The sequence below is a fragment of the Oryzias latipes genome, chromosome 20, assembly GCF_002234675.1.
Source record: "Oryzias latipes chromosome 20, ASM223467v1".
In the NCBI taxonomy this organism is placed as follows: domain Eukaryota; kingdom Metazoa; phylum Chordata; class Actinopteri; order Beloniformes; family Adrianichthyidae; genus Oryzias; species Oryzias latipes.
The window spans coordinates 19950784-19962800 of NC_019878.2; the positions used below are offsets into that span (position 1 = coordinate 19950784).

The window sequence follows — 12017 nt, forward strand, 5'->3', positions numbered from 1 at the left end:
TTGTAGTTTCACCCCGTTGGCAGTTATCCCGAAGATCTGTCAAGAAGAATTGTCCAAAAACATGGTCTAGAGACTACCACGTCCACTTTGTGATGCCACAAAGCTATGTCACCCAAGGCAGCCACACAACACTCAGACTACCAATTCTCCAGGCGGACATCATCCACCCATCCCAGACTTGAGTTTTTTCCCCCACTGAATTTTTAGTTCATGACCGTAAAGCTACGCACACACTGGGCACGAACACGGAAAACAGGCATTCTTGGAAATGCTTTTAGCATGGTGTTCACGCTGGACTGTTGCTACCCAGTACTGGCACACGTTCTCAAAGAGGCTCGGTGCGAAAAGTCAAAGTACTGCAAATCATGCCAATTTTGCTCCAGCCTTTTTCTTTCACAGCTTTATTTTGGGAAATTACTATTTTCTCCTTAATGATCAATTTTCAAATGGTTGGCACTTCCGTGTTTTGATGCCATCCATAAGTCACAAAGTCCAAGTCCGAGTCCCTGATTGGTCAAAGTTCAATCTGGTTTAACTTTCAACGCGCATTCAGTGGGCCTGTGTTTTGTACGTAGAGCCTGAAAATGTACTTAAAAACTTGAGTAGCAAGACATGAATGCAAGAGTTTTGAACGCAGAAGCCCAAAACCCACATATAGGCACATTTACATTAACTTTTTATTGGAAGTTGTCACGTGAACACTCGTCTCCGAGTGTACATGTTATACACTATGTGTACACTATTGTATACTATGTGTACATAGTATAAAGAAAGGGTAAGATTCTGGATATACTGTAAGTGGCTGAAATGAAATTTCTCAGAAGTGTTACTGGGTGCTCCCTCTCACCTATATATTCTCATAAAATACATCACATCCTTTAAGAACTAGGAACAATAATAAGTAAAAGTATATTAAAAATGCAAAAGACTTTTTCCGCAGGCCTGTAGAGTTTATCCAGGAATGAACTTAGCTATTAGTTTGATGGTTAATTCAGTTTCCATTTCTAACATCTTGTTCTAATTTCCTCCAGTGTTACTCCAGAGCCACATTCCTGTCTGACTTGGAGCTCTTTATTACATTCATGTTTCAGGGCTTTTGAAGCTTTAAAGCTGCTTTTATTAATTTTACAACCTAACTGTATTTGTGTTGTTTTCATTCTAGTCAGCATAAAAAAATAAATAAAATAAAATTGCCTCCCTTTCAGTTCTTAATTGAAACCAGGAATGAAATTGCCAGCGTCTGCATAAATAACCTGAATTCTGATGAGTCATGTTTGACAGGGTAATGTTGAAGAACTAAAAGACAGGCTGTTGTTAGATACCTTTTAAACTCTTTGATTTGATGCTAATGTTAGATTTAGTATTCAGCCTTCTTTGTGTTTCATTTTCTTTTTACCAGCCCTGCTGAAGTGCGAGCTGGAAGAACTGGTGTGTGAAAGCTCCCCTGGTTGTATCCCACTTTTAAAGCGATGTGATGGCTTTGCCAACTGTCTGCCGTTCCATTCGGATGAATCCAGCTGCTATGGTAACATATCTCTACTTACTTACATGCTAACTACTTTGTATTTCATAATTTTCTGACTGAATGCTCGTTGCATCTTAATCACATTGGCTCCTCTAATCGGTGCAGGATGAAGGTAAAAATGACAAGATTTCACCTTTAAAGTGGAATTTCCATTTCCATATGTGGCTCCAGGATTAACTTAGCACCAATTTTTCACAAATCTTTTTGTGAATGCATCTAATTAGGGCTGTATGGATTTCAGGTGTAATTTTGTGGTGTGCCTTAGTCTCTGTCTCTTCTCCCTCAAATGCTCTGGGGATGTCAGTCAGTTCTGATTTAGGTGCTGCCAGACTCCACTCATCTCTGCTCATTTCCAGCCTGCAGTGAACACAGGCTCTCCTGACATGTTGAAGTCTGGCTGTTTAGTCTTCAAATCACACCTCCCAGGGTAGTGCAGGTTTCCAAAACTCCGTCCATTAAACTCTCCACTTGGCCTGCATTGGCTGCCAAGCCACAGCCACTAAACCAAGGATGTGACACAGTATCAGTGTTTCAAAATATTTTATGCTACAAGCAACCAGGATACTCGCTAACATGATGAGTCTATAGCAAGTGACAGGGGATGTACTGTAGAGCAGATACTTTGACGTGAGTACATTTAGAGTGCAAGAAATGTATATTTATATCCATCAGGTATGCTGCAGCAAGTCACTGGGCTGGGACATGAAAGTGTTGCATTAAAATGTATCACTATATTACACTGACTAAAAATATAAACGCAACACTTTTGTTATTGCTCCCATTTTTTATGGTATGAACTCAAAGATGTGAAACATTTTCCACATACACAAAATAACCAGTTCTCTGAAATATTGTTCACAAATCTGTTTAAATCTGTGATAGTGAGCACTTGTCCTTTGCAAAGACAATCCATCCCACCTCGCAGGTGTGCCATATCAAGATGCTGATTAGACAGCATGATTGTTGCACAGGTGTGCATTAGACTGGCCACAAGAAAAGGCCACTCTGAAATCTTCAGTTTTGTTTTATTGAGGGGGTCAGGGGACTCAGACAACCAGTCAGTGTCTGGTGTGACCACCATTTGCCTCATGAAGTGTGACACATCTTCTTCGCATAGAGTTGATCAGGTTGTCTATTGTGGCCTGCGGAATGTTGGTCCACTCTTCTTCAATGGCTGTGCAAAGTTGCTGGATATTGGCAGGAACTGGAACACGCTGTCGTATACGCCGATCCAGAGCATCCCAAACATGCTCAATGGGTGACATGTCAGGTGAGTATGCTGGCCATGCAAGAACTGGGATGTTTTCAGCTTCCAAGAATTGTGTACAGATCCTTGCAACATGGGGCTGTGCATTATCATGCTGCAACATGAGGGGATGTTGTTGGATGTACGGTACAACAATGGTGCCCCAGGATGTCGTCACGGTATCTCTGTGCATTCAAAATACCATCAATGAAATGCACCTGTGTTCTTCGCCCATAACATATGCCTGCCCATACCATAACCCCACCACCACCATGGGCTACTCAATCCACAACATTGACATCAGAAAACCGCTCACCCACACAACGCCACACACACTGTCTGCCATCTGCCCTGAACAGTGTAAACCGGGATTCATCCGTGAAGAGAACACCTCTCCAACGTGCCAGACGCCATCGCATGTGAGCATTTGCCCACTCAAGTCGGTTACGACGACGAATTGGAGTGAGGTCGACACCTCGATGAGGACCAGCCACTCTGAGACCGAGTGACTGGTCTCAGACGATCTTGGAAGTGGACATGCTGGATGTGGAGGTCTTGGGCTGGTGAGGTTACACGTGGTCTGCGGTTGTGAGGCCGGTTGGATGTGCTGCCAAATTCTCTGAAACGCCTATGGAGACGGCTTATGGTGGAGAAATGGACATTCAATTCCCTAGCAACAGCTCTGGTGGACATTCCTGCTATCAGCATGCCAATTGCACGCTCCCCTCAAAACTTGCGACATCTGTGGCATTGTGCTGTGTGATACAACTGAAGATTTCAGAGTGGCCTTTTCTTGTGGCCAGTCTAAGACACACCTGTGCAATAATCATGCTGTCTGATCAGCATCTCGATATGGCACACCTGCGAGATGGGATTGATTGTCTTGGCAAAGGAGAAGTGCTCACTATCACAGATTTAGACAGATTTGTGAACAATATTTCAGAGAACTGGTTATTTTGTGTATGTGGAAAATGTTTCACATCTTTGAGTTCATACCATAAAAAATGGGAGCAATGACAAAAGTGTTGCGTTTATATTTTTGGTCAGTGTAGATGATTTGTCAAGAATTATTTGTAAACAAAGGCAAAAAGATAGCTAGAACATATAAAATAAAACAAATGAACAGTTTTTATTGCTAAACCTAAAAAAAAAAAATCATTTTTTTTTAAATTGACATTTTAAATACACACCAACTAACAGATTTTTAGCACTGCAAAATCCGATTTTCTGTCTTGTTAGGTAGATAATCTTATCAAAATAATGTTTTAATTGTGAAATAATCTTCATGTCTTGGTGACAAAAAATTTTTTCCCCCCTAAAAACAAGAATTCTTGGTAAGACCGTTTTCGTACCTCATTTGCAGACTTCTTTGCTAATTTAAAGATAATATTTTGCAATGTGTCAGTTCATCCTACACAGCTCAATCACAGCTAAACTTTAAACTTAGACACCATTTCAAAATATGTGATTTTGAAATAACCTGTGACTTATTTTCCAACAAATGGGTCTTTGTTGCTCTGTGTTTTTTGTAAAGTTTAAAGTTTAACTGACTCAATAGATTTTTTTATTTAATTTTAAAAAATGCAGTTATAAGCTGAGATTTATTCTTTTTGACCTTCATGCTTGATTTTAATGTTGATTTGCCTTCATCTGTTTTTTCCTCTGTCATATAGCTTTTTGCAAAAGTTTTTTTACTTATTGTTTGAATTTAGGATTGTTTTGCTTGCTTTTTTCCCCAGAATGCCCTGCCAACTTTTGTCTGGGTCGTGGTTTGTGTGTTGCAGAGAAGCACGGGCCTCGTTGTAGGTAAGTTAACACAGACAAAAACATGGAAGGCACGTCGAGTTTTTTTGCATGGTACAATTCCTACATAATGGAATTCGAAGTGCTCTACAGAAAAACAACAAATTAAAAATAAAGAAAACCCATTACAGTTGTACAGCTATAATTAAATATCACTTTCAAACAAGAAACGAGATGAGTGCATCCTTGGTTTTCTGAAGCTGATCCAAAAAAGAATATTTAATCTGTACTTGAAAATGAGGGTGAGAGATGGGTATCTCGCCTGCTCTTCTCACTCTACTTGTCACTTTATCTCTCTTTGTGAGAATTCAGACACATATATCCAATCATTCCTGACCTTTTTCCTTGAAAAAGACACGCTCCCTGAACCATGTGGGAATCTGCTTACCCCCTCCAGATTAAACAGGCTGGTATCCTTCATTGGGTTTCCTTCTTAAGGATTCTCTTGGTCAATATTTAAACTTGGTCTCATGAGTCAATGGTCTTGAACAGGCTGCTGAAATATGTAGAAATAATTTGTTTAAAAGCTAAAGACACTATGACCTCTATTATACATTCTTTTTTAGCTAAGTCTTTTGGCATGACTGCAAATATAGATTTTATTGTAGATCTAAGAATGCAACAATAGGCTAAATTAAACATCTAAATAGATTCTGAATGTACCGAAAGAATATTTAAATACTCTCCTCAATCATCCTTTAATTTATTGGAAAAGCAATCCCAGTGGTCTTTTAATTATAATTATGCTGTTTCTCCGTTTTTAGCCAAAATAAAAAAAAACTGTCATTTTCTAGGACATAGTTTCTGCAGAGTGGCTGTGCCTCATCAGCAATTCACCTCTAAATTGTGGGCGGGGCTGTTGGGGCCGAGTAAGCCTTCCCTGACTTCCCAACCTTTTCCAGCTAGGCTACAGCCCCTCACACCGCTTACCTAACATTGCCGGAATGAAAAGAATGTCATGCAATTCTGGAGCTAATTCTATGGATCTAATCAAATGGAAGTAGATGCATCAGAATGGAGGGAGCTTGCCGCCTGTTGAGTTCACGACGCTGCTACAAGCTTTTTGCAATGGCATGTTTTCATCTCCTCCTGATTCACAATTATTTATGTAAAGAAATATTTAGAAACACAGTTTTGAGCTTAATATTCTTTTCAAATGTCCTCCATCATTAGAAAAAAGTCACAAGAACATTTTAAAAGATTAAAACACGACTTTCACCAATGAAAATTGAGTTTTGCTACAGGTTTTCACCAATGGAAAGGGGAAGGGGAGCGGGCAACAGTCTGGCCCAAAACTCAGAGCCAATTTTCTAATGAACAATTGCTGCTCTGCAGAAACTATGTCCTTGATTTTGGCTGTAAATTAAGATATCTTTAGTTCTAAAGATGATTGGAGTGGGACTTTTGCTCAGAAAACAGCATCTTGCCTGAAAGCTTAACTTACATTCATATCTTTATTTTTGTCTGCAGGTTGTAACCTTTGAAATAAGAACATGACTATCTGTACCTGACTTGTAGGCAGATTCTTTATTGTTTTTCCTTCCATTTCTGTGCCACAGCTTAGCCTCTCAGCTGCCGTCAGTCCAGCACAGGTTGTAAAAATAAAAGGCAATGTTTCTGCTTTTAGCACAAACACATTTTCCCTTTTTTAATAATAAAAAATGATCATACATATAACTGCTTTGTGTTACACAAATCCTAGCTCTCCCTCCCCATCAGCTCCTTCATATTTAATTTCCGTTCCCGTTAATGTCCCTGTCCAACATTCCCTTAATGCAGCGTCGCCACCACTGCCTCCTCTCATTACGCAACAAGACTTTGGCCTGGCATTCGCTGCTCGCTGTTGAATGGAGCTCCTGAAACGGTTCCAGCTCTAACAGCAGCTGTAGAACCTCCTCCATTCACGTCTCCTCTCTGCTGAGCAGAATCCCCCGGGGAAGCGAGCCAGGAACAGCTCACTGCCACAGCTAGATCGCCTCACAATGTGAACGCTGACCACTCTGAACGGTAGTGACACAATCTGGCTTTGCTCGGAGCTGCATAATAGAGGGTGTTGCTGGGAAATCAGGCTCATATTGACCAGATGTTGACTGCTGAGATTAAGCACATCAAACAAATTACTTACTACTTGTTTATTCCAAACACAGTGCCTAACAGATATCTTTCATACTAAGTGTTCAAAGTGAAATACTTCAACAGAAATTGATTTTTTCTTTGAGCTATCACTGTACATTTCATACATTACATATTCAAAAACATATATAGATATAAACATGTTCTTTTCTCAAAAGATTTCTGGATTCTCCAAATATTTGCTTTGAGAACACAAACTCCTCTTAAGCATGTCTAAAAGCATCTGTAGTTTCAGCCACACGTGTTCAAGCGGCCACTTCCAATGAAAAATCAATGCAAACGCACGTGAATGCCTGTTTCAGGCTTCTGCGTTCAAAACTCTCGATTCAAGCATTCCTACGCAAGTTTCCGTGACCGTTTTTGGGGCTTTACGTGCAAAACATGTGAACGCATGTTGAAAGTTAAACCAGGTTGTATTTTGACCAATCAGGGACTTGAATTTGGTGGGGATGGTGTCCCTTTTTATTTATGTTTGAAAATTGATCATAAAGATGAAATGAATGATTGCGGTTTGGGCTATGACTCCTTGCTTTTCTCATATCTTAATAGAACTGTGAAAGAAAAAGCCTGGAGTGAGATTCACGAGATTTACACCACTCTGTCATTTCCCACCAAGCCTCTTCCAACTGTATGGCAGACATGCGCTGGTAAACAGTAGAAAAAGAAGCGCTCTTGAACGTCTGTCAGATGCCCAGTGTGTCCGTATAGAAATATCTAAAAAAAAAGGAGATTCCATTTTTTCTAAACCATTTTCTGTTGTGAGTGAATACACATCTGCTGAGATAGTAATATGTTCCAGAGATATGATGCTTCTGTAAAGAAAAACTATAATAAAGATTTATTGGAAGGATTTACAGATGTGCATTTTGATCGATCAGAATTTTGATGATCCACAGCTAATTTCTACATCCTCTGCTGACTATACATGATTTTTCTCTTTGTCTGCCTGCAGGTGTCAGCCAGGATGGACAGGAAACCGCTGTCATGTGAAGGAGAAACCATCCCTCACCACCTCTCCACCAACAACAGAAGGCATACAGCTGGGTAATGATGAAACTCACCGCTCCTCTCCTCCCCACCCAGTTTTATTGACCTATCAGCTGAATTTAATTATCACTCTGAAATAACCACGTTTCCTTGTTTAGATTCTGTGTATGCCGGCATCGCCATCGGGCTTCTGCTCCTTTTAGCCGGAGTTGCTGTTTGCGTTCTTGCTTTTTGCAGGAAAAAATGCCACACAAAGTGAGTTGTTTTATGGCAGTTGCATGTTGTTGTTTTTTTCTGGCTGCGCTGTTGCTCACAGAATGGGTGATGATGTCTTTTTGCCACACAGAAAACACGACCCAATGGACTACGGGGTGATGAATGACCCTGGCTTTGAGCGGAGGGCAGAGGTCAGCTGACAGAAATGTCCAATCAATCAACGGCAAATACAGTTTGTGTAGCTTGGCCACACAAATTTAATTTTTTTTACTGTTTTTTTGCACACATTTATTGAGTAAGTGGATCCCACCCACATTAAACCAGGTCAAAAGGTGCTTTCTGCTAAATTAAATTTCAGATTCAAAATAATTGATTTTGCAGTCGTCTCTGCGAGTTTGTGTTTTTTTTTTCATGTCTTCTGTGGATTATTGCAAAAACAGGCTACAAAACCAAAATCAATCCTATAGAGCAAATGACATTCCCTGAGAACAATAATAATAAAAAGCTCTATGTATTGTCATACACCCTCAACAAATCACTCAATGTGAAAACATATTAACAAACCTCAATGACAATTTAAAAAAGGAAAAAGAAATTATGAAAAGGAACCTAACGTTTTAGAAATCAAAACAGCTAAAACGTATTTCCAAAACAACAATAAACAATTCCAATAAAAAGGGGGGAAAAAGAGGAAATGTTTTAGAAAACAGAAGTCGTTTCCAGAAATCAAAATGAAATTCCAAAAATAAAAATAAAAATTAGAAACCAGAGAAGGTAGTTATTGTGGGTCGTCAGTGACTGGATGATGGTTTTTGTTCACTAGGAAGTTATCTGGCAAGGAAATTCCTTCCAACAGGAGATATTTCTTATAGCTTCTGGCCACAGACACTGCAAAGTTTGGTGCTTGATTATTCAACTCTTTACCACAGTTCAGGCAAAGCATCCTTCTGCTTTCCCTTTTCTTCAAAACTTAAATGTCATCTCTTAACCCTTGTCCTATCTTAGATGACCCCACCCTGACTTTGACGTGTTCTCCCTAACATGACAAAGGTGGATAAAGGTGGAAAGATTTCATGGACACAAATCATTGAAGAAAAAAGGTTCAGAGCACTGTCTAGTGGGTCTAGATGACCCAACTCTCAACGTTAAAGTGCCTAGGATAGCACAAGGGTTAATCAGTGATGCTCCATAGCTACTTTTCCAGTTTCTTATTTTGTTTCATGTATTAACATTTCATTTTGATTTTTGGAAAAAACTTTTGTTTTTGGGTTTCTTAAATTGTGGTTTCTGGATTTTTATTTTTATTTCTAAAATGTCATGTTTTTTTTTGTTTTAAATGTTTTTTACTTTTTTATTTGTTGTTGTGGTCTTTAAAATATTTTTGCATTGAGTGATTTGTTGGTGTGATTTGCAGAGCCACCAAAGGAAACAGAATCAGAAGTGTATAACTACACAGAGCTTTTATTATTCCCAGGAAACGTCATTTGTGCTGTGACAGAGAAAGACACAGCACAGCAGATGATACAATCCAAGCTTTTTTATTTGTTTTAATGCTGTTGCATAACCATAAAACTGAATTAGTTCGAAAAAAAAAAACCTGTAGTTTTTTTTTTTTACACTTAAAAGGTCAGAGTAGTTTTATAAAATTCTACAAATCAAATCGAGGATGTAAAGTATTTCTGTATTAGTCTTGGCAGGCCGGTGCTTGTTTGCTTGTAGCTGAGGATGCAGCTATAAATAGGCAGGTGTAGGTGTGAAGTGGTCTCTCCAGCAGCTCAACCTGCACTTTAAAGCACAGAGAAAATTAGTTGATTCATATTTTCTCGAGGTTATGGAAGCAAATATAAATGTGTGAGAAGTCAATTTGATTTTAATCGTTCCTGTAGTTCATGGGCTCTCACTAATTTAAACTCGTTTAATTCTCTTCCCCTCCAGCTCCCATCGGCGGATGGAAGGCGAACCAGTTGTCCTGGCGTTAACTCGAAGATAAATTTTATTCCTGGGCTATCAATCAGCGTCTACCCCTGGAAACAGGAAAATGAGGTGAAGTGTCTGAAGTCAGGCTTTCAGCCTCTTGTCTGTGCATGGGAGAGTGGCCCAAACATTAACTGTTTTCTTTCCCAACAGGATTGGAACTGGAAGGATACAAGGATGTCTTTTTCCAATCCACTGTACAATTACTCTCTTGATGTTAATGGTGCTGACCGTAAAAGCTCAGAGGCATAAATCAATAAACATCTGATTTATTGCTGGGACATTCTCGCTGTGGAGGGTTGCATTGTTGAAATGCACAAAAGAAGTCGGTATCAGAGATCTAGCAAGTCAAGCATCAAGTCTCAAAGCTGTGGAAATTGTGTTCCCAAAAATGGTGCAGAGAGAGATTCAAGAAGATTTCTATTTTAATAAAATATAATGATTGTAAAACATATTTTTTTTTTATTTCCATCTAAATCAGAAGCTATAGTATGGGATATGGTATAGCTGTACTGATCCACAGTCCAGACCAGCTGGTAGCAGTAATATTCATCAACCAACTGATTGCCAAAAAAATGCTACAAAGAAGAATGAAGGAAATGTTCACGAAAAAGTCAAGCCAAATGGAACAATCCTCACACAAATGTCAGTAATCCTAAAAATATTATTTTAGTTTGGAGTTTGAAAGAGTGTTTTGAAATGTTTTGTTTTCCATCAAAACATTTTATTTATTTTTGTCATTGGAGTTAAATGGGAGTACAATTCCAGCCACTTTTTTTTTTTTTTAGCACAGTGAGCTGTAAAGACAATCAAAACTTTACGTCATGGAAAACAGGAATTCATTGCACCGACAGAACATTAAAAAAGCTGTTTGTGGATCTAAGGAATTGAATCAGTGCACCTGCAAAGCGACTACCATTTCCTTTATGAGAAATATGTAAAGTAAATATAGTGGACACATTTTGGTTGCACAAAAACTTCACTCTAGACTCAATAAAGTTTGCTTAAATTTCTGCAGAGTCTCCAGTGAGTCTGTATGGATTCTGGGTCACAGATTTATCAAAGGAGCACAGGATCGATATCCGTCTGAGTGGTTTCCCTTCTTTGATCACATTTGTCTTTTTCCTGCACTGAAGTAGATCCCTCCATTTGTTTTCTCTTTTAATCTAACACCGCATATTGCCGTTTTGAGCCAAACAGGAGTAATCTTTCCTTTATTTACTCATTTTGACAAAGTTGACTCAAAGTTTTATGAATTACATGATTAAAAACAACTAAAGTGACCTGAGGAATACAAGAGTAACTATATGTGAAAAAAAACACAACATTTTGAATTCATAACACCTGTTCTTTTACCGTAGAGCAATTATTTTATCAGTTGTTCCACCATCTAAACATAAACAAAGCCGCCTTCCATTTGCCCTGTCCAGCTTTCACGCTCTCCTATGATCCCCCCCTGATGGAAAAAATATGCAGCTGCGTGTTTTTTGTTCAAGAAAAACTCTGGAAGGTTCGTCATTTGAGCAGTTGAATGGAGCAGCCTTTGTGCAGTTGGTGAGGCAACGTTAGTCAGCTGTTTCTCCTCTAGAGGTATTGTGGCAGTTTTGCTAATCACCTAGCAGAATCCATCTAAAAGGTCACTGCTTTGTTTGTTTACCGATTCTGGAAAAATACACTTGTTCTGTCAAAATGTCAGAATAAAAAAATTACCCTTGTAGCCTGAACATCCTGAAAACTCTCATAGTTATGAGTTTTTAAATCCACTCCTGCTGTTAAATCTATGTGCGATAATACACATGACTGTTAATAGGGATGGTTCAGTGGGACCCAAGACACTACCTTTCCTTATTTAATTTAAATATTGACTGGCTTCATGCTTGGCTGTATTTTACCTTCAGGTGGTTGATTAAGCTGCAGTAAAAAGCACAATAAAGTCAATGCATCATCACATTTTGCAAAACATCCAATCCAGCCACCCCTATGCTGCCGTCCCACGTGCCATCCCCCATGTGGCGTCTGGATGGCTGTGTGTCTGCAGTTGTAACTGCATGAGATACAAACATTTTTGTGCATAACCTGTAATTTTTTTTAAACAGTTTTTTTTTTTTCGCTTTAATTTGAGAAATTACAAAT

The 12017-nt window shown here is 39.0% G+C and overlaps 1 protein-coding gene across 1 annotated transcript in view; it reads left to right on the plus strand.

The window, feature by feature from the left end:
• malrd1 (MAM and LDL receptor class A domain containing 1) overlaps nucleotides 1-10897 on the plus strand; it is a 47748-nt gene extending 36851 nt beyond the window's left edge. The window contains exons 27-33 of the mRNA XM_011488998.3: nucleotides 1400-1525; nucleotides 4511-4577; nucleotides 7660-7751; nucleotides 7853-7949; nucleotides 8041-8101; nucleotides 9846-9953; nucleotides 10038-10897. Of these exons, the coding sequence (XP_011487300.1) occupies nucleotides 1400-1525; nucleotides 4511-4577; nucleotides 7660-7751; nucleotides 7853-7949; nucleotides 8041-8101; nucleotides 9846-9953; nucleotides 10038-10136 (650 nt within the window). The 3' untranslated portion in view covers nucleotides 10137-10897. The remainder of the gene's footprint in view (nucleotides 1-1399; nucleotides 1526-4510; nucleotides 4578-7659; nucleotides 7752-7852; nucleotides 7950-8040; nucleotides 8102-9845; nucleotides 9954-10037) is intronic.
• The last annotated feature ends 1120 nt before the right edge of the window (nucleotides 10898-12017 follow it).